The sequence below is a fragment of the Scyliorhinus canicula genome, chromosome 11 (assembly GCF_902713615.1).
Source record: "Scyliorhinus canicula chromosome 11, sScyCan1.1, whole genome shotgun sequence".
NCBI lineage: Eukaryota > Metazoa > Chordata > Chondrichthyes > Carcharhiniformes > Scyliorhinidae > Scyliorhinus > Scyliorhinus canicula.
In genome coordinates, this window is record NC_052156.1 from 57,510,670 (window position 1) to 57,534,527 (window position 23,858).

General features: G+C 43.4%; 1 protein-coding gene across 4 annotated transcripts in view; it reads right to left on the bottom strand.

Moving 5' to 3' along the window:
* Positions 1-23,858, bottom strand: part of LOC119973101 (FERM domain-containing protein 4B-like) — a 416,202-nt gene that overhangs the window by 64,754 nt on the left and 327,590 nt on the right. For all 4 annotated transcript variants that reach the window (XM_038810633.1, XM_038810631.1, XM_038810632.1 and 1 more), the window contains 4 exons: positions 20,686-20,769; positions 17,535-17,600; positions 8,684-8,741; positions 4,906-4,992 (listed from right to left, as the gene is read on the bottom strand). In XM_038810633.1, coding sequence (XP_038666561.1) covers positions 4,906-4,992; positions 8,684-8,741; positions 17,535-17,600; positions 20,686-20,769 — 295 coding nt within the window. The remainder of the gene's footprint in view (positions 1-4,905; positions 4,993-8,683; positions 8,742-17,534; positions 17,601-20,685; positions 20,770-23,858) is intronic.

A 23,858-nucleotide genomic window follows, 5' to 3' on the forward strand; every position in this document is an offset into this window, starting at 1 on the left:
CTGTGATTATATTATATTATATTATATAATGGAACATGAAGCTTCGATTCATACATTTTACTTCCAAGTAACACTGCTATAATTCTTTGCAAGAACAATAGTTTTTGTCAATTGTAAAATTCAAATTTTCTTTTCTGATCTAAAGTAGTAAAATTATTTTAATCCAATTCCATTGAAAGCTTATTTTTCATGATAATCATTTTTTCTAATGTAAGAACATGGTTCTCTAAACACTTCTACTATTGTAAAATTAATCATTTTATATCGAAAGAACATCCAGCACATCTCATGCCTATATGGATATGGATGAATCTGAGCCCCTTGTTAGATAAGGAAAGCGACCAAAAAAAAAATCACAAATTAAGCCGTTGGCTTTTCTGATTAGCCGTTTTTTAAACAAAAATTTTTATTCTCCTTTTTCACATTTTCTTCAAAAGTTACACCCCACCAACAAACAGTAAATGGTAAAAAATACAATCCTCCCACCAACCTCCAAACAACGACCCGCATGACAATATAAGCATCAAATAAAAAGAACCCTCCGAAGAAAAAGAAAAGAAAAAGGAATCAGGAATCGCCCAGGGTCACCATTAACATATGTAGTGCACCCTCAACACCCCCCCCCCCCCCAATATTCAAAACTATCCAATCACCGCAGGTGTACTGTGAATGAATTGTAGCCCCACACACTTACACAGATTCCTCCCCTTCCTCTTGTAAACTCCTCCCCCCCCGCATCAGTTCCTTCTCCCAACTTTTCACCCTGGCTAGACTCATCGAAACCTGTTCTACCAGGCTCAGATGGTCGAAGCCCCTCCCCCCCACCTCACTCCCGTTCACTGGCCGGCTTAAAAAAGCAAGCATGGAGGCCCCCGCCCTGGTCTCCTTCACCCTGCCCGGTCCCAGGGAAACAAAGAAATCCCCTTTAACACACAACCCCAGCATACACACCCAAGCCCCAAAGAACCATTATTGCAAATGAAAATCGCAACTCTTCCCTTGTACAAATATACAGCGTTGACTCATTTAGTACATACACCAACACGCAGTGAAAAAATAAAGTTACATGAGGCTACATCAGTACAAGTCCCGTTCTCAGTCCCATTTCTCAATTCTGCCACAGTCCTTCTGCCTTCGCAAACCCCTCCGCCACTTCCATCATCCCAAAATAAAAGTTCTTGGATTTGTAGGTCACCCTCAACTTAGCTGGATACACGATGCCACACTGCACCTTGCTGTTGTACAGTGCCTTCTTCACCCAGCCGAAGGCCGCCCACCTCCTTGCCAATTCTACCGTAAAGTCCTGGTATATGCATATATCAGCTCTAGTCCACTGCACCACCCACTTCTGCTTTGCCCAGCACAGGACCTTCTTCTTCACGCTGTACCTACGGAAACAGTCACTACTCTTGGCGACTCACTCGCCTTTGGTATACGCCTCGACGACCTATGAACCCGATCCAGTTCGTATCGAGAGGGATCATCCCCCTCCCCCAATAGCGCCGGAAAATCGTGGTAAAATACTCCGTCGGCCTCGGGCCTTCCACCTCTTCGAGCAGACACACGATCCTCAGACTCTGCCACCTGGATCAGTTTTCCAGGTCTTCCATTTTGGCTCGCAGACCCTTGTTGGTCTGTATCATCCTCCGCAGCTCCTTCCCCATAGAGGTAAGTTGATCACTGTGTTGCGATAATGCCTCTTCCACTTCCTTCAGTGTCTCACCTTGCTCCCGCAACTCCGCCGCTGTGCTCGATACCGCCGCCCTCACCGGGGCAATCGCCTCCTCCACCAGCACTTTCAATACCGCCCCCATCTCCTTCTTCATCGCTTCCATGTGCTTTGTGAACTGTTTTTAAGTTCCACGGCCATCACCTTGGCCATTCCTTCTGCCGTGAGCAATGCGGCCTCCCCCGGAGCCCCAGCCTCTGCTTTCCTTACAGTTCCCGTGCCAATTTTTCCACTCACCGGTGGACTTTCATTAGCCCCCTTTATCACGGCTGTTCTTTTTCGAAAACATTCGTAGGAAGTTGTGTCTTCCTACAACTTTTTCAGCATCCGTTGCCCCTGGGACCGGGCATTAAAACCCCGAAAATTCTATTCCCGAGCAGAAGACCTGCAACGTACGGCTGCCTCCCGCCCGCCGTCACCAAAAGTCTGATTAGCTTTTTTAAAGGCACAATTAATTTTTTTGGTACCTCTTAGAACATGGAACATACAGTGCAGAAGGAGGGCATTCGGCCCATTGAGTCTGCACCGACCCACATTAAGCCCTCACTTCCACCCTATCCCCGCAGCCCAATAACCCCTCCTAACCTTTTTGGACACTACGGGCAATTTATCATGGCCAATCCACCTAACCTGCACGTCTTTGGTCTGTGGGAGGGAACCGGAGCACCCGGAGGAAACCCACGCAGACACGGGGAGAATGTGCAGACTCCGCACAGACAGTGACCCAGTGGGGAATCGAAGCTGGGACCCTGGCGCTGTGAAGCCACAGTGCTAGCCACTTGTGCTATATATCTAATATAGCACAAGTGGATCTTGTGCTATATCTTCCTATCTAGTAACTTTTATTCATATGATGCCTTTAAAGTAGTAAAATGATCCAAGGCAGATAACAGGAACATTATTGAACGAAACCTGACACCGAAGAGATATTATGGTAGAAGGCTGAAAGCTTGGTAAAAGATGCAAGTTTCAAAGAGCGTCTTAAAGGGAGAGAAAGATAGAGATATGGAGAGGTTTAGGAATGGAACCTTAGAACTTACAGCCCACAGCCACCAATGGGGGAAAGTGATCAAAATCAGTGGTGCTGAAGAGGCCTTAATAAGAGGAGGGCATATGTTTAAGATTGTTGAGTCTGGAAAAGATAACAAAATGGGGCTGGGGGATGCACCAAACATGTAGGTCAGTGACACCCACACCCCACGAATGAAAGAAAGGTTCCAATGAACTTGATAATTAATGAATTTAAGTACATTTTATGCACATTCATTTTAACAATTACAAAGGATACTTGACCTCCCCCAATGGGCACCTGACTGCTCCCAAAGTTGCCCAGGCCCAGGTCCAAAGGGGTACCGTACCTTTCCAAAAGGGTACCGTGGCTTTCCAAACAAATCTTTAAAGTTTAAACCTGCTCGTCCCAGGCTAATCTGCACACTTTGGGTTTCATGTTCCAAGACTACCAAAATCCCGCCAGATGCCTCCATAAAATGCACAAGTGCAAAATATGCCCCACCTTATTCCCGCTCCCATGGAAATGGGAATTGTCAGGTACCGAATGACACTAAATAAGCCTTTAGCTCATAATTAGCATGTCCAGAATGACAATTCAAAAGGTAACACACTTAAATCTTCAGTTGAATTAATCAAAACATGATTATGAATGTAATTTTGAAAATCACAACTTGCCCTAAAACAACATATATTCACCCCGTTATTGCACTGAATGAGCTTTCAGCCCTTCTTTCGGCACAATGTTGTTTACTCAATTATATCGCTTCACATTTCTGAATTGATTAGCTTATATTAGAATCTTGTCTCATTACCTTCAATTAACTATACAAATATAGTAAATTGGGATTGCCCAAGGAAAGCTCACCAGTAATTCCCAGATTGCCAAGGCAACGGTTTCTTTGCCTTCCTAATCCAGAGCCCCAGTCTTATTTTATTTTAATATGAACAAACGTTGTGAAAGCTCTCCATTGTTACAGCAGATTCCATAATTACATTCTTGCTGATCTTTTGATCTGGGAACAAAGTACTTTAATGTTTCTGCACCATGAATCCCACACATAAAAAGTCACTCAACATGCTTCATGAAAATGTTTAAGTGGCATTTTAAAATTCTATATAACAGCATGTAACGTAACACCAGGAAAAGACTGAAGTCCACTTATAATGTGGAACTTCTATCAATGTGGCTGAAGAGCTGAGAAATCGTGACTGGAACTAATCTTCAAATGGATGGAAACATTACAGTGCTGCTGTGGTGTATTATAACTGCAAACTCAACTAATCCTGAAAACACAGGCAACAAAAGAAAAAGCTGAGATCATCTACGTAACTGCAGCTTCCACTCTTTTTTGTACAGTTGTGAAGTAGTTTTACTGCCACTCATCTGCGCAGAGCTGACTGAGCACTAGAAATGGATATTGAAAAGGAAAAAAGATTGAAAATTCTTTCCTAAACAACTAAATATGAATGCTACTGTTGTTTGGTAACACAGTTCTTCGCCCCTGCTCCTCACATTTCCACAAACAACAAGATGCAATTACATAATAACTTTTAACTTCGAAAAATGTCCAAGGTTCTTCACCATAGCAGAATCAGAAATGGACGCAAAGTGGTTGATTTTTTAAGGAAGTCAAGGGTTTACAGTAGGTTCCAGAGTGTAGGGTGAAGATGCACAAAAGGATAGAGTTGACAGAACAGTAGGTTTCAGGTATAAGATCAAAGGGCTGCAGAAGAATACAGGAAAAAGCAAGGAACAGGACCATGAAGGAATTTAAATACAAAGATGAAGGTGCTGGTGTAGTGGGTTCTACATAGTTGCAATGTAGGTTACTGTCCTATGATCAGGAACAATGTTTCGCTTTCCTCTCTGGAATTCAGGTTCAGAGGTCAAATAATGGCACAAATTAAGTGGTCTGATTTTAAAGGAAATATATCTTCTTTCCTGAGTTGAACATTACATCATTTCATCTTGAATTGTTTTCACAACATAATATACATCATGTGTTTCACTGAAAAACAGTTTACCTGGCGCTTTTATTTTTCAAATCCATCTAATGTTGAGAACAAAGGCTTTTAAAATCATTTAACTTCAATTAAATTATCTTTAGACTTTCTTTCCTTAACAAACATTTGTGCGCTTGAGGGTGAAACAATAAATTTTTTACCTTTCTGGGTTTGACTTTATCATGAAAGTCGTATTGTCCAATTCCTTTACAACCAATTCCAAGCCACCAGGGAATTCCTTGCTTATCCTGGAAGGTAAAACTAAATGACTAACATTTTGATATTTGGTTTTGAATAGCTTATCAAATCACTTGTCTACGGAACTCAACAGTAGATTTTGCTCAGTCATTTTAAACAGATGCTTTCCTTGTACTGATATACACGTCAGAGGTCACTGTTATCACAGCCAAAGCTTGAATATAAAATGATATGGAGATGCCGGTGTTGGACTGGGGTGAGCACAGTAAGAAGTCTTACAACACCAGGTTAAAGTCCAACAGGTTTGTTTCAAATCACTAGCTTTTGGAGCACTGCTCCTTTGGTGAATCTGCACACTTTGGGTTTCATTCTCCAACGCTACCAAAATCCCGTTTGAGTGGCAAGATGCCTCCATAAAATGCACAAATGCGAAATGTGTCCCACCTTATTCTCACCCCCATGGAAATTGTCAGGTACTGAATGACACTAAATAAGCCATTAGGCATAATTCCTTCACCTGAGGAAGGAGCAGTGCATTTCCAACCAAACTAGAGTAAGGAGATCAAAGTCTTCTCTACAAGGGGTCTAAATCAAATTATTTTGGTAGTTTTAACCAGCTGCTAATGGCCATGGACCTAATCAAGGGCACTACTTTTGGGGCCGAGTAGAGGAATTGTGACTGCATCTGGCTGTGCAAAGCTTGAACTGGGAATACTTGACATAAAGTGAGTACTTGAATTTGTTTTTTATTCTTTGTTTATGGGACGTGGGCGTCGCAGGCTGAGCCAGCATTTATTGCCCAACTCCAATTGCCTTGAGGGACAGTTAAGAGTCAACCACGTTGCTGTAGATCTGGAATCACATGTGGGCCAGACCAGGTGAAGGACATTAGTGAACCAGATGGGTTTTTACAACAATCGACAATGGTTTGTAATAGTCATTAGACTTTTAATTCCAGATTTTTATTGAATTCAAATTTCACTATCTGCAGATTTGAATCTGGGTCCCCAGAGCATTACCCTGGGTCTCTGGTTTACGAGTCCAGTGACAATACCACTACACCCCCACCTCCCATTGTAGTTACTCAGTCACTTTCTAACAAATCAATTGTTTTGTATTCACATCAAAACTCTGGTCACACTTTAATATTTTTGTAAATACTTCAAAACCTATGAAAACTTCAGTGCACCGAATCTTTTGGCTCCAAAAGCAAGTAGATGCTGTTTGGTTTCATTTTTCCAATTCTCCAATTTTGGTTTGACCTGAAAACGTTGCATTTATAGCTCATTATACAATAAATATTTTCTAGCCAACTGAAACATTACAGAAAGCTATTAACGAATCGGTGCTATTTATTCCAATATTCTTGGTAACTTTTCCCCTCCCTAAAGTTTGGGTGTTGCACAAACAAATTGTGAAGTGGAAGTGCATATTTAAATATTGATAATTAGTGTTTTAAATCATGAGTCAACTTACAGGATACATAATGCAACATACATGAATTTGAATTCAGTAGCTCATAGCTCTAATGATCTCAGTCTGTACTTCCTACAATAAGCCAGGTAGTATCAATCAATAAATCCAAAATATACCCAAGGAAACACTTAGAACTTAAATCCTCGGCCATTCCACAAATAGGCAGATAAATTGGCTTGTTTTAGGCCGGCTTTTTGATATTGTGCAGAGGTGAGTTCCAGTCAGACCAGACAAAAAAAGGAGCACACAAAATTTTGTTTTCATGAGTACAAGAGAGCAAAAATATAATTGGATATGGTTATAATTTAGAACTGTTCAGAATTAACTAACTAGTGTGAAACAAACCTGTTGGGACTTCAACCTTACTTCGTCTTATGTCTCAGTATACTATCCTGGACTGTACTGTTAGTTTAAAACCATATTTTAGATTTAGTTGATTATTTCAGCTAATTAAATTGAGGGTGAACAATTAACATGTAAAGTAAAAATTATTTTGGAACATACAGTAATTGCATACCATGTTCTTTTCAAATAAAATACGGAACACTCAAATATCTGTCTTTCAATCAAAAAAAGTCCATAAAAATATTTCACAAGTTATTTCATTTTTGAGGATTTAGCATACCATTATTCAGAATGTCTGAAAAGGTTGTACCAATTCCTATCACCATTTCAGTTACATCACCTTTCTTTTCATAATTACTACACTAGTTGAACTTTACATCAACTACAACGTTGACAGTAATTATCCTGCATTTGTTGCTACTCGAGATAGAGTACACCTACATGCCACACATTTCAGTACGTTGGTTAAAAGGAATAATAGCTCTGCAGCAAAATCTATTTATTTTTAAATAGATCAGTTAATAACATGTCAGGATGACTTTAGGGTTCCACTTTACAGCATTTAACACAAGCAATATAAAAACAATTTTGGTTATTTTTATGCGTTCACACGAAGGAACATGGACTGGAGGAAGTTTATTTGATTATGATCAGTTTCATTTTTACAAATGCCTACTTTAGGAATTATCCTGACATAAAATAAACAATGCATGGTAGCATGTTGCCAAATCTTCAAAGAAAAAGGTCCCAGCCTCAGCTCCTGACCTGCATTGTGTAAGCTGACTTTAACCAGAACAGCAGAGGTGATGCTACTTATGGAGGGAGATTCTCCGAGCCCCGCGCTTTGAAAACAAACAACTGTGCCATGACACCCCAACATCGGCGCGCGATTCTCTGAGGTGCGGAGAATTGGTGCGCCGCAGGCCGCTGGAACCGGCGAGGCTGCCGATTCTCTGGCCCGGATGGGCCGAGCGGCCATGCGGATACAAGAATCCTGCCGGCACCGTTCACCCCTGGCCGCTGCCAGCGGGAACTCTGCGCGAATGGTTTGGGGGGGGGGGGCTCCGGTGGGGTCTGGCCCGTGATCGGGGCCCACCAATTGGCGGGCCGGCCTCTCCCCGCCCTCCCCCTCCTGGACCTAGTTTCTGGCGCGGCCGGCCCCTGAACACCGACGCCATTTTGAGTTGGGGCCAGCGCGCTAAAGAAGTCCCCTGTGCATGCGCAGGTTGGTGCGGCAAAACTGCGCCTGCGCAGGTTGGCGCGGTGCCCATTTGGCGGCAGGGAGGGAGGCTGGAGCGGCGTGAACCACTCCAGCGCCGTGCTGACCCCTGTGGGGGGCCCACTTGGCTCGAACACTTGGGCTCCATATTGGAGAATCGCCTCCATAGTCTCATCTTCATCGGGATGGGGCTCCTGATCCCAAATATTGTCAATGACGATTGGTTAAATGACTGTGGGAACATTGGATTACTACAATGCTTTGTATCGTTGAATAACTCATATGTACACCTAGATTGGCTACTTCCTTATATTATAATGACAATTATACTGTGACATGCCAAGGTGGTAACAGGCTATATGAATGCTTACTTTTCTAAGGTATGAAAGAACTACCAGTGTCTGGGGAGCGGTAATCCAATTTGTGTTATTGCAAAAAGGAGCAGAGCCAAGGGAGGGGGGAAAAAAAATAGGTAACTTGAGAAAAATCAAATGTTCTAAGTGCAGAGAAATCAAACGAGGAATTACCATCTCGGGAGGGGGGAACCATAGTGATGGAATGGAAGGAACAGAAAACCACAGGTTCACAGTAAGGAATGAATAAATGAAAAACGCTTTCTTCAAAATAAAACTATACTGTTGATGAGAAACTGTGAGCACAAAAGAAATCACAGTGCCATACATTCACATTTAATGACAAACCTTCACTCCATAGTAATGAATGCCATAGGTAGGAAGAGCTTCCACCACAGTCATATAACTGAAAAAAGAAATATAGTTAGTTAAGTAATTTGCTGATGTTTTTTTTACAAATAAGTTTTGCTTATTCAAAACAAACTATCAACTCAATTAGTAACATTACTGCTGTGCTAATTAGATGTTTCTGTTTTAAAATACCTCCATGGCCTTGCACTTCCCTATCTCTGTAATCCTCTTCGGCCCCACAACCCTCGAAGATATCTGCGCTCACCTGATTCTGGCCTTCTGAGCACCTCAATTTTAATTTCTCCACCACGTTGCCTGTCATAGTCATAGAACATACAGTGCAGAAGGCGGCCGTTCAGCCCGTCGAGTCTGCACCGATCCACTTAAACCTTCACTTCCACCCTATCCCCGTAACCCAATTACCCCTCCTAACCTTTTTGGTCACTAAGGGCAGTTTATCATGGCCAATCCAACTAACCTGCACATCTTTGGATTGTGGGAGGAAACCGGAGCACCCGGAGGAAACCCACGCAGGCACAGGGAGAACATGCAGACTCCGCAGAGACAGTGACTCAGCAGGGAATCTGGGACTCTGACGTTGCAAAACCACAGTGCTATCCACCTGTGTGTTTAGATGTCTAGACCTCAGCTCTCGTATTTCCTCCATAAATCTCTTGGACCCCATTTCATTCTTTCTTTAAGATGCTCCTTAAAACCTACCTCTTTGACCAAGCATTTGGCCGTCTCTTCTATATTGGGTTATGTGGCTTGGTATCTCATTTATAACACTGAGGCAGCACGGTGGCGCAGTGGTTAGCATTACAGCCTCACGGCACCGAGGTCCCAGGTTCGATCCCGGCTCTGGGTCACTGTCTGCGTGGAGTTTGCACATTCTCCCCGTGTTTGTGTGGGTTTTGCCCCCACAACCCAAAGATGTGCAAGGATAGGTGGATTGGCCACGCTAAATTTCCCCTTAATTGTAAAAAATTAATTGGGTACTCCTAAATTTAAAAAAAAATTATAACACTGTGAAGTGCTTTGGGACGTTTAATTGCTTTAAAGGCCATTTCCGTTGGGAGATGGAAAAAAATGACAGCTTTAAAGGTATGCCTTTAGACAAAGAACCCTCACAGATTTCTTTATTGGAATGTGAATTTAGATACTCCATTTTCAATCCACTTGATAGTCAAACTGTTTTATATGACATGGAAATAAAACTTCTTCTATTGAAACTGCAGTATTATTTATTTACAAAATCAATCTCAAGTACCTTAATTTGTTATAAATACGAATTAAACAAAAGATGTTTCGGTTATTTGATTAAGTTCTTTAAAAGAACAGCTATAAAATTAGTTCATCAGATTTGTAGTGTGGACAGGGGAAGTACGAATGCTAGCCACAGTCTTGTTGTGATTACAAGCTTAGCTGCAGCACACTCATTTGGTGAACCTTTGAACCATTTCACTGGCAGGCAGAGAAGTGCAATTCTGTCAAATATTGTGATTCCACTGAGGTCGCCTTCAGTTTCAGTCAGGATGATTCTACCTCAATAGGATCCTCTACATGTTTATCTTCAAAGGATTTCTACATCAGTTTGCCTGCCCAGTGCCGATAACTGGTGTGCAGAATGTAGATGACAAGCTTCAATTTGTTACGCCCGTTACTTACACCAGTAAAGCAGAGGGAAATTTTATCCTGAAGTCAGACTGCAAGAAAACCACACTGCATGGTTTTTGCCAGATGACTTACTGTAATTAGTAGTATGGAAATAAATTAGGCGTGGTCTACCAAAGCAAGGTGTGATGGCTTGAGCCATGTACTGGAGGCTTCCAGTTAACAAAAGGGGGTTTATTGGTGAAACGCAAAGGCAGTAAAGTGACAGGCACAGAACACTATGCAACAGGTCTTCACACTTTGGCTCTGGGGTCCTGCTCAAACTCTCTATGTTCGCGCACTCCCACACGATTGGCCCCAAGCAGATCACGTGGTCAGTGGAGTCCACCCTGTTAAAGGGGCCGTTCTACCACACAAGGCGACCATTGAACTACAAAGCTTTGATTTGCCTGCTCCAGTTATGTCAGAATGAGGAATTTCTTATCCACAAGAGAGTTTACTTTTTAAAAAACAATTTAGAGTACCCAATTCTTTTTCTTTCCAATTAAGGGGCAATTTAGTGTGGCCAATTCTTCTACCCTGCACATCTTTTTCGATTGTGGGGGTGAGACCCACGCTGACACGGGAAGAGTGTGCAAACTCCACACAGACAGTGACCCGGGCCCGCGATCGAACCTGGGTCCTCGGCACGGTGATGCAGCAGTGCTAACCACTGCACCACCGTTCCACCCTGAGAGTTTTCTTTTTATAATGTTAGTACATCCTTATGATTTCAATGTTTTGTCTACTCAATGTACACCAGCATAAGAATTAGAAGCAGGACTGGACCATAGAGCGTTTGAAACTGCTCTGCCATTTAAAGATCATCTGCATTAATTCCACTTCCCAGCCTGCTCCCCATATCCACTGATTACCTGAGACACCAAGAAGCTATCCCTCGGTCTGCAAAAGGATGAACCATCCACACCCCCGTGAAAGACAATTGTAACAATTGACAATTCTCCAAGTGAAGAAATTACTTCTCATCCCAGTCCTAAATGATTGATCCCTTATTCTGAGATTGCACCACAACCAGAGAAAACAACATCTTGATGTCTATCTTGTTAAGCACCCTCTGAAACTTGTGCAATTTAATGGGATCACCTCTCAGTCTTTCAAAATCCAGACAGCATATGCCTAATTTACTCAGTTCCTCATCATATGACAACCCTCTCATCTGAGAGACCAATCAAGTGCATATTTGCTGTACCGCCTCCAAAGCAAGTATGTCTTTCTTTAGATAGAATCATAGAATTTACAGTGCAGAAGGAGGCCATTCAGCCCATCAAGTCTGCACCGGCCCTTGGAAATTGCACCCTAATTAAGCCCAACCTCCACCCTATCCCCATAACCCAGTAACCACACCTAATATTTTTGGACTCTTAAGGGCAATTTAGCACAGCCAATCCATCTAACCTGCACATCTTTGGACAGTGGGAGGAAACCGGAGCACCCGGAGGAAACCCATGCAGACATGAGGAGAACGTGGGACCCTGGAGCTGTGAAGCAACCGTGCTAATTACTGTGCTACAATGCCGCGCTAGGGAGACCAAATTTGCACAGTTTTTCAGGTGACAATCCACCAAAGCCCAATCTGACTGTAGCAAGACTTGCTTGTTCTTGTACTCCAAATCTCTTTCAATAAATGCCAACATGCCATTTAGCTCCTAATTGTTTGCTGTTCCTGGATACTAACTTTGAGTTCCTTGTACCAGTCCACCCAAGTCTGTGTGAACATCAACATTTACAAGTTTGATGCCTTGGAAAAATATTCTACTTTCGATTTGTACGACCAAACTGAATATAACATCTCCCCACATTATACTCCATTTCACATTTCTCCACAGTATGCATCCTCTCAAACTTGCCCAAAATATACTCTATCTGCCACCTTGCTGCCAAATCATTTAACCTGTCTATATTTCTTTACAACCTTTTTCTGTCCTCCTCCCAGCTTTGTATTGTCAGCAAAGTAAACTACATAACTCTTTGCCTTTTCATCCAAGTCAATAATACAGAACTGAGGCCCTAGCACAGATCCTTGTATAACCCCACCAGTTACAGCCTGCCAACTTGAAAATGTTTATCTTTACTCAATGGTTCCCTGTCCACGCTAGAGCCAACAGCCTATCTCTGCTAATATATTACACCCAATTCCCTGAACCCTTAACCTTTTTGCAAATGCTGTTTTGGAAATCCAATCATACTACTGGCTCTCACGTATGTTTTTAAAATGTTTTTACTAAAGGTTTTTCATATACAAAACAAAGGGAAGCGTGAACATACATCGACAACAAAAATATACATATAGATTAGTCGTCTTCCATTATTTACACTGATTGTCTTTTGCTCTTTACAATGGTTACAGCTTCTTGTTTTACGTTCTCCAGTCGACATTTAGTTCCATCTGGGTCCCCTGCTTCTCTCTTTCCCCTTTTCTTCCTGACAACCCTCCCCTTCAAGTTGTCTGACGTGTCCTGTTCCCTCATCTGTTCTTTTGTCCTGTTCCATTGGGTTGCAGTGATGCCATGTATTTTGTTATGCGCTGGGCATGGTTGGGCTCCAGTACCCGACAAGTCTGGGGCAGGGGCAGGGGCAGAACATGTGAGCATGGTTGGCACCAATTCACATTTGTCCTCCACCTCTGGGAAGAACCTGCTCATTCAGGTTCTCGTTAAATGTGCTCTGTGTACCACTTTCAGCTGCATTAGACTTAGCCTTGCGCAAATGGAAGTGCAGTTGACCCTGTGCAGTGCTTCACTCCAGAGTCTCCACCCTATTTCAAATCCTCGGTCTTCCTCCCACTTTTCCTTTGTCTCATCCAGTGGTGTGTGCGCCCTTCCTAGTAGCCACCCATACAGGTCACCACAGTTCCCCGTCCATATGATGTCCGCTTCCAGTAGGTCCTCCAACAGGGATTGTTCTGGTGGTCATGGGAACGTCTTTGTTTCCCTATCAAGAAGTTTTTGACCTGCATGTACCTTAACTCGTTTCCCCCCATCAGCTGAACTTCTCAGTTAGTTCCTCTAGATTTGTCAATCTGCTGTCTGTGTACAAGTCCCCAACTGTCAATGTCCCCCGTCCTGTCTCCACATTTTGAAGGTGGCATCCATTATGGTTGGCACGAACCTGAAGTTGTTGCAGATGAAGGCCGTAACAGATATTTTGATTAATCCAAGGTGCTGTCGTTGTTGGTTCCACGACCAGAGTGTGGCTATCACCACTGGGCTCGTTGAGTGCTCATTCGATAGGGATGGGAACTCAGGAGGTGCCTATGCAGGAGCCTTCCTCCATTCGCACCCAGTCAACTTCTGGCTCCTTTATTCAGCAGGTCCTTTTTAAACTTCCTCCACCAACGGGCAGCACGGTGGCCTAGTGGTTAGCACAACCGCCTCACGGCGCTGAGGTCCCAGGTTCGATCCCGGCTCTGGGTCACTGTCCGTGTGGAGTTTGCACATTCTCCCCGTGTCTGCGTGGGTTTCGCCCCCACAACCCAAAAATGTGCAGAGTAGGTGGAGTGGCCACACTAAATTGCCCCTTAATTGGAAAAAATAATTGGGTAATCTAAATTTATAAAAAAAAACTTCCTCCACCAGGCTGGTCAGGTTCTATTTGTGGATCTGTGTCCAGTCACGGGCGATTTGGATCGCCAGGTAGCGGAATTTATGTCAGACCTGTTTAAATGACAGTCTCTCCAGCTCTGCCCCCTCACCCTTCCTCCTTGAGAGTTCACCGGGAAGATCTCACTTTTGCTCAGGTTGAATTTGTTGCCAGCGAAGGCTTCAAACTCTTTCAAGAGCGTCATGATTCTCTTCCTGCTGCTTTGTGGGTGCGAGATGTAGAGGAGCAGGTCAACCGCATGGAGCTAGACTTTGTGCTCACTGTCTCCTCTCCAGATCCCCTTCCAATTCATTGCCGCCCTGAGGACGATCGCTAGTAGTTTGATCCCTAGGGCGAACAGCAGCAGGGCCAACTGGCATCCATGCCTTATGCCTCTGTGCAGCTGGAAGTAATTAGAGCTGGTGGTATTTTCATAGAATTTACAGTGCAGAAGGAGGCCATTCGGCCCATCGAGTCTGCACCGGCTCTTGGAAAGAGCACCCTACCCAAGGTCAACATACCCACCCTATCCCCATAACCCAGTAACCCCACCCAACACTAAGGGCAATTTTGGACACTAAGGGCAATTTATCATGGCCAATCCACCTAACCTGCACATCTTTGGACTGTGGGAGGAAACCGGAGCACCCGGAGGAAACCCACGCACAGACGGGGAGGATGTGAAGACTCCACACAGACAGTGACCCAAGCCGGAATCGAACCTGGGACCCTGGAGTTGTGAAGCCATTGTGCTATCCACAATGCTACCGCGCTGCCCTGCACGCTCGTCTGTATGCTCGCCATGGGAGCACTGTACAGGAGTTTTACCCAGCGGTGAAAACTGCTCCAAACCCAGACCTCTTCAGGATCTCTATGAGGTACTTCCATTCGACTCTGTCGAAGGACGTTCCTGCATCCAGGGAGATGATCACCTCAGGTATTCTCTCCCTGGATGGTGTCATTATCACTCACAGCAGGAGCCTGATGTTCAATGTCAGCTGTCTATCCTTGACAAAGCCCGTTTGGTCTTCTGCTACCACCTGTGATATGCAGTCCTCCAGTCTCCTGGCTAAGATCTTGGTCAGTATTTTCCCATCCAAGTTTAGCACCGAAATGGGTCTGTCGGACCTGCAATCTGTTGGGTCTTTATCTTTCTTTGGAATAAGCGAGATTGAGGTTTATGCTCGTGTCGGCAGCAGGGTGCCCTTTCCAAGGGAGTCAGTGGCCATCTCTCACAGGTGCTGGGCCAGTGCTGTCACGAATATTCTGTAGAATTCCGCTGGGAATCCGTTAGGACCCAGTGCCTTCCCCGCCTGCATGGAGTTAATACTCTCCACAATTTCTCCTAGTTCTAATGGTGCTTCCGGCCCCTGTTTTCTAAGTTCCCCCACGACTGGCATATCCAATCCATCGAGGAACTGTCTCATCCCCAAGTCCCCTGCTGGGTCTCAGAAGTGTACAGCTCCCGGTAGAAGGTCTCAAATAGCTCTTGTGATATTTTCTGGCTCCACTATTAGTTTGTCTTTGTTGTCTCTAATCTGAACTATTTTCCTCATGGCTGCCTGCTTTCTCAGCTGGTAAGCCAGCAGGCAGCTGCTTTGTCTCAGTGTAAGTACAGGGTCCCCTGTGCTTGGTGGAGTTGGTGCACTGCTTTCCTCGTGGAGAGCAGGTCAAAGTCCATTTGTAGCTTTTTCCTCTCCTCCAGGAGCTCTACGGTCAGGATCTCTGAGTATTGCCGGTCTACCTCCAATATGGAGTCGACTCGGTGTTGCCTAGCCACCCTCTCTTCCCTATCTCTACGTGTCTTGAAGGCAATAATTTTACCTCTGATCACAGCCTTCAGCGCCGCCCAGAACATGGAGGGTGAGACCTCCCCGTTATGTTTATTAGCAATATGGCCTGTGATATTTTCTTGCCAGGAGGGCTGTATCCAAACTCCATGGAGGGCGTTGGGTACAGCCTCTCTGCAACCTCACATCCACGTAATGTGGAGTGTGGTTGGAGATTACAATCACGGAATATTCTGCTCTTCCTAGCTCTGGAAGCACCGATTTCCCACTACAAAAGCCAATCTGGGTATATTAGTTGTGTTCCTGGGAGAAGGAGAACTCCTTCTCCCCTGTGTGGGTGAACTGCCATGGGTCCACTGCCACCATCTACTCCATGAATATGCCGAGTTTTTTTCACCATGTTGGAGATTGACCCATCTGTCCGGGGGTCCTATACACAGTTAAAGCCCTTTTCCGCCTGTGAAAAGTCGGTGCATGTCGACGGGGATTTCCGCTGTGATCTTTTTGATAATGACATAGCGTCCCTCTGGATCTGTAACCATCCTCTATCTGGACCATACTCTGGTTTTCTAAGTGCATTGTTAAGACTTCCTGAAGAATTGATTCCAGCACTTTCCAAACAACGGATGTCAGGTTAACTGGCCTGTATGCCCCATTCTTTCTTGAACCGTCAGCAATGTTATATTACTGACTTTCAATCTGTTGGGTCTTCTATAAATCTTGGAAATTTGGGGAAATAACTAGTGTATCCATCATCTCTGCGGCTACCCCTTTTGGAATCCTAGATGTGGGCCGTCTGGTCCTTGGGATTTGTGGGCTAGTAGTCCCATAAGTTCTTCCAATATTTTTTCTTTGCTAATATTAATTATTTTAAGTTCCTCCCTCTTAGTAGCCCCTTAGATATCTTCTATTTGTGGCAGATAATTTGTGTCTTATACCGTGAAGACAGACACAAAACGCTGATTCAAAATCATTGCTATATTCTCATTTCCCATGATAATGACCAATACGTATTTTAGCTACTCTCCTCTTTATTACATACTTGTAAAAGTTCTTCCAATCTGTCTTCATTTTTCTGGCTAGTTTACTTTTCATATTCTATTTCTCGCTTTCTATAAAATTTTTGGACACTTCTTGCTGGCTTCTAAAATTCTCCCAATTCTTCAGCTTACTACTATTCTTCATAATCATACACATCTGCCCTTTTAATTTATTACAACCTTATCTTCCCCAGTAAGCTTTTGTCCTGATGAGTGCAAGATGAAAAGCTTTCGCAACATGTCTCTTCAGATTAGAGCTTGTCAAATTCTACTCCGGCGATCAAGTGACTTCATACTCATTTTGAATCAGTAAACACATGTGCAGAAATTCTCTATCTCTCCATCCCAATGTTTCGTCCAATCTGTCCAAAAGTGTAAACTAAGCGATTTTTCACATCAGCCTAAACTGAGTGTGTAAATAGGATATTCAACTGCGGTGGGTATTACAAGTGAACCGGGTACTTACCCTTTCATTTTTCAACAGGGTCAATGATCAACGGCATGGATCCTGTTTGCTAGTTCCCCTACTTGGCCCCAGGAACATCAAGCTTAGCTGTAACGCCCCAGTTGAGGTCAGTCAACCCAAATGGACTGGGAATCAGATTTGGGATTGTCTGCTCTGCTTGGCTTGTTCAATTAGTGCTGCCTTTAGCTACCTAGCAATTGAAGAGCTTTTGCTGAAGTGCTATCTTTTCCAAGTCAATTATTCTTTATTCTGAACGAGTTGTAAATAGTCTGCGGACTGAGCAACGGGTAAGTACTTACTTGACAATTGCTTGTCCTCTGCTGCGACCTTTTAGTTTTTTGTAATGGTTGATCACTCGATCTTCACTGCAGGCACAAACATAACATTTTAGTTCAATCCAAAAGGAAACTTCCAATCAACAAAGTTTGCTTAGCCATGGAGCGAAGCATTATGTGCAGTTTGTCTAATTTGCTTATTCAATGAAAGCAACTCATCTGTTCTGCACAATAAGCAAAGTGGCTGCCCTACACAGTCACGCAGAAAATTCTGTCTAGTCCAGTGTCACAAATTCAACTGAGCTTGTTTGCATCTTTTATTCTTAAACTATCATAAATTAGTTTTTTGTTGCTGATTAACGAAGCTCATCCAAGTATAATTTATACATGATTAATCTAATGTACAATACTTCTTGTATCGGGGATATTTTTATACAAGCATTTAGATTGTGACAATGTCAAAGGAAGAAAAGAACATATACATATTTGTATGGAGCCTTTCATGACCCACGGATGTTCCAAAAATGCTTTAAAAGTCAAATAAATAGTTTTGAAGTGTGGTCACTTTTGTACTGTGGGGAGATGTTAAGATTCAAACCAAAAGTAAAAGCTAATTTGGAATTGGAAAATTTGGATGATGGCAATAAAGAACGAAGAGGAATCTTGAATGAATAGCTACACTGAGAGTGGTGAATGTGTGTACTACACCTGACTGCACTGGAACATTAGACTTTCTGTTACTAGTACTTCAGTTGAGCATTTCATTGCACGATGAATCATCTAACCTATTCATCAGCCTGAAAGATCACCATTAGTAGGGAGCTAATTTATTCAGATTCAAGAGTTTGAATAGAAGGCATGGACAAGTTAACTTGCCATCTTATTCTTCCAAATGGAAGTGTAGGCCAGAGCTATACCTCTTGATCCATGTCAGAGCTTTAAAGACAAGTGATAAAAGGTACAATTTGTATGCAGTCTGCTGATTTAGTTAATCATAGTCAGAGCAGCAGTTGCAACTCAATCATCACCACTGGGTGTTGGAAGCAGGGGAATAAAGGGTAATTTATTCTGTGATACCAGATATCACACTCCCCATTGCTATCCAGTGACATTCCCTCTGCTGGAATTTGAGTATGCGGACATCAGGAGGATACAGTATCAGCTTCCACTGTGATGTCATGAATTGTTGAATCACGCCAGAAAAAAAATGTAATCTCCAGTTGGGGCAGTGTGTTCTGGAATGTTATGAGATTTGATGTTATCCCCAAATAATCCTGCGCAGGGAAATCAGGTTAAAACATATAGATTTAGGGCAGCACGGTGGCACAGTGGCTAGCACTGCTGCCTCATGGCACTGAGGACCCAGATTCGATCTTGGTCCTGGATCACTGACTGTGTGGAGTTTGCACATTATCCCCGTGTCTGGGTGGGTCTCACCCCCACAACTCAAAAGGTGTGCAGAGTAGGTGGACTGGCCATGCTAAATTTCCCCTTAATTGGAAAACATTTTTTAAAAATAAGAAATATATAAATTTGATAGCAGAGTCACAATGGGCCAAATAGTTTGGACAAATAACCTGCCAACATATTCTCATTTTAGAGTCACGCAAAGAATGTCACTTGATTGATAGGCTGCAGGATTACATGTATTTCTAGGACTCCACTCCTACATCCTCATCAGTGGAGGAAGTAATTTTTTTCTGTTAATCCTATAGCCTTTACTAAACGGAGTAAGATTTGGGCGTCACCATATATAGAAATTCCCGTGTAGGTGGCCTGGGATCTGACACAGTGCTGTCATAGTCAGCCATTCAACACAATAAGTTGAAGCCTACATCACAAAAATGGAACTTCAACCAACCAATGTCAAACCTATAGTTACAGCTTTCCACCTGAAGGCCAAGAAAGAACTTCCACATCCAGTTATGGTCAATCACTCACCCACGACCCAATGGCAAAACACCTTGCCATCACTGACCTACCGACAACACATCCAAAACACTGGACCCACGGTCAAGACAAGAGTGAATCTCAATGAAACGGCTGGGTGCCAACTGGGGCAGCAGTGCCAACACAGTACTCACTACTTCACTTGCCCTGGTCTACTCAACAGCAGAGTGCTGCTGCTCAATCTGACTGAGAAGCCACCGAACAAATGATATAGATATTAACTTCCAGAAAGCCAAGATTATTTCTGAAACATTCAGACCAACATAGCATGCAAATGGGCTTCCTGCGTTAGTTTACATTGAACCGCCTAACGTCCTCAGGGAAAACATCCTCCTCAAAGAACATCATCAGCTGACAGCTAACAAAACATTACCACTGACGCAGGACTTCAAAAATTCCACAAACCTGCTTGAAATCCCATAGCTTGTCCTGAAACACATTCCATACTCTACAAACCGAAGACAGCCCCGCCCACCTCTTGATGGTGGACATGGTTGACTGCAAACATCGGCAATTGATCAAAGTAAAATCCCGGTTTTCAACCTTCCATGGAAAATCTGGATAACCTCATCCATCTGAGCATGGGTCCGGGGAAATGTGGCTAATTGGTAAGTGGAACATGAGGGGCTGCTCGAATTGTGAATATGGCCATTCAAGTCAGGCCATCACCCCCGTTTTGAACTCCAGTCCCAAAACATCCATTCCTGGTGACATCAGATTTATTTGCACTGTGACAGCTGCATTGAATGGATTGTTAACTTTGACATTACACGACAACTGCTTCCCCAACTATGTGGATTTAAAAAATGGTTTTAAAACCCAAAATAAAATGCTTAACCATTTATGTAAGGCGACTGCTTTTCTGTCTTGGACATTTTATATTTGATATTCCTGCACACTAGAAATGTTTGCTGGGGGCAGCACGGTGGCACAGTGGGTTAGCCCTGCTGCCTCACGGCGCCGAGGTCCCAGGTTTGATCCCGGCTCTGGGTCACTGTCCGTGTGGAGTTTGCACATTCTCCCCGTGTTTAAATGGGTTTCGCCCCCAGAACCCAAAGATGTGCAGGGTAGGTGAATTGGCCACGCTAAATTGCCCCTTAATTGGAAAAAATGAATTGGGTACTCTAAATTTAAAAAAAAAGAAATGTTTGCTGCTGGGTATGCATCAAAAAATCATTCATTGTGCATCAGCAGTTTTTTTTTTGTGTATTTGTAACCTACTTACCAATATGCAAGTGATGGATGTTCCTGTAATGCTCGAGTAGGCAGAGCTGGGAGTTTCTTTAGTTCTTCTCTTGCAATTTCATCACTGAGAAATAAGTAGATTAAAGTGCAGCAATTATTACTGGAATATGAATGTCATAATTCCCATTACTATTGATTTAAGAGTACCTTTCTGTCAACTTTTAAATGCACATGTTTGAACTACAAGAGCTCCATGGTATTTTGTGAAGCTTATTCTGCACCTATCATAGATATCAACTTGAATTGTCAAGTTAGAGTGAACAGAGCTTAGAAGTGAAAACATTGAAGTGAGCATTTTGTTGATCAGAGTCTCGATAAAAAAGGCAAGTTGACATTTGAATCTGTCATTTTAACCTGAATTTTATCACAATCTCAGCATGATCTGCAGAACAGAGATCAGAACCTGGAACCATGAATGATACCCAAACCCAACGACACCGTGGCCAGTTACAAAGCCACTTCCACCAGCCCTGGTCAAAACATTCCTGCTTAGCACAAACTGGGGTTTGAAACCTAGATCTTCCTAGTGAAGCAACACTGCTTAAATGCAATAATCTATCAAGGAGCTTCATTTTCTTACATAGAACATAGAACATAGAACATAGAACAGTACAGCACAGAACAGGCCCTTCGGCCCTCAATGTTGTGCCGAACAATGATCACCCTACTTAAACCCACGTAACCCGTATACCCATAACCCAACAATCCCCCCATTAACCTTACACTACGGGCAATTTAGCATGGCCAAACCACCTAACCCGCACATCTTTGGACTGTGGGAGGAAACCGGAGCACCCGGAGGAAACCCACGCACACACGGGGAGGACGTGCAGACTCCACACAGACAGTGACCCAGCCGGGAATTGAACCTGGGACCCTGGAGCTGTGAAGCATTGATGCTAACCACCATGCTACCGTGAGGCCCCTAACATTCTTTCAAATTTCTAGTATTCTTTGCTGTTCCTTTTCTCTTCAATGTCAGGCTTCCTTTACTGTCAATTTTTAAAATATATACAGTGTGCCAAACTTGGCAGATATGGTAACGGCAGATGTTAGTGAAAAGTTATGTTTGCATCTTTTTCATGGTATACGAGGTGTTGCATGGCGGTTGAACATGCTCCTTCCTTCCCCACCCAAGCTAACAGGCCAGTTTATGGAAACTATGCTACAGCCCTGTACATGCAGTGAGAGAGAGCTTTTGGCCAAGACCTATCCAACAGTGGAAAATACAACTCCACAAACACTCGGGAACTTTGAAGTAGGAAGCCCCAGAAAAATGACTCCTCGACCTAGACATAGTCTTGTTGCTTCCAATGGTAGGAGTGTTGTTTTCATTACATTACATAATATTAAATAAAGTGCATTATAAATCAATTTCCCTCAATACAGTGCATGACACCGGAGGTACCTCATTATACTTGTATTTATAGATCATATTTAGAACATAGATTTCATGCCAACAGCATTGGGTAGTTGACCTACAACACATAAGAGTGCAGCATGGTGGCACAGTGGTTAGCCCTGCTGCCTGAGTGCCATGTTCGATTCCAGCCTTGGGCGATTGTCTGTGCTGAGTTTGCATGATCCCCATGTTTGTGTGTGGATTTCCTCTCATTTCCTCCCAAAGTATAGAGATGTTCAGATTAGGTGAATTGGCTATGATCAATACACGGGTTTATGGAGATAGGGCGGAAGGGGGCTCAGGTAGGATGCTCTTTTGGCGGGTCAGTGCAGACTCAATGGGCCAAATGACTTTGTTCTGCATAGTAGGGATCCTATGGATGTCTTCTATGAAAGACTAAGGCATTCTCCTATTGAGCTTTTTTTGGAGCTGTACCAAGGTTCAGTGCATCTTTCACCATATCGTCCTGGGCCTAGGAATGTACCAGCCTGCAACCCTTAACTGCTGACAGCTCCTTGCACTGGAAGACTCGCAAGTCTGGGGCAGGCCCAAAGGCATTTACACCGAGCTGATGGTCTTCCAGCAGCAGTCGATATTTATCGCCGTGTGCATCCCTGGGAATAAGCCACAGAGCAGAGTCTGCATCATGGAACTGCTCCAAACGAATCTCGACAAAAACTGCATCTCTTTTCAAATGTTCTTCTGGCTGTGCAAAGAAAGTGGGCATTGGTCTCTTCAACACTGCATACACCGAGGGTAGTGTGATGGGGTGGCCTTCTCACCACGAGACAAGCTATATCTTGGGAGCTTGCCTGAAATCATTGCCGATGAGGCATTCTGACAAATGTTGTCATTTGTTGTTTGGATCATAGAACTGGAGGAGGAAGCCATTCGGCCCATCAAATCTGCACCGACCCTCGGAATGAGCACCCTACCTAGGCCCAAACCCCACATTATCCCCATAACCCCACACAGGGCCAATTTAGCATATCCAATCCATCTAACTGCACATCTTAGAACTGTGGGGGAAACCGGAGCACCCGGAGGAAACCCACACAGACACAGTGAGAAAGTGCAAATTCCATGCAAACCTCCACCCGAAGTCAGAATTGAACCCGGGTCCCAGGCGCCAAGAGGCAGCAGTACTAACCACTGTTCTACCATCCCGCCCTAAGATATAAGGCAAAGGTATATGCGATTCATTAATTTCGTAGGACAAGTTATGAAGGACAACGTACTTGCGCCTCATCAACACATCTTTCACATTGCAAATGCAAATCATCCATGTCACATTCTATTCTCATTATTATTTAAAATGTATTACCATACTTTTTTTAATATAAATTTTAGAGTACCCAATTATTATTTTTTCCAATTAAGGGGCAATTTATTTTTTATTCATCTAACCTGCACATCTTTGGGTTGTGGGGTTAAAGCCCACGCAGACATGGGAGAATGTGCAAACTCCACACTGACAGTGACCCGGGCAGAGATAAAACTTGGGTCCTCAGCACCGTAGGCAACAGCGCTAACCACTTGCCACCCTCCATTACCATACTATAACATAATGTTTACATAGTTCATGCCGACATTTCCTTATTCATTTGTAATGGATGCTGAAAAATAACTCACTATTTGAAAAGGACAACTATAAATAGTTTTATATAATTAATTTATTCCTAACTAATGGTGAAAACTAGCATCTGATTAATAATTTAAGTCTACTTTATACTCAACCTTGCAACCCATCT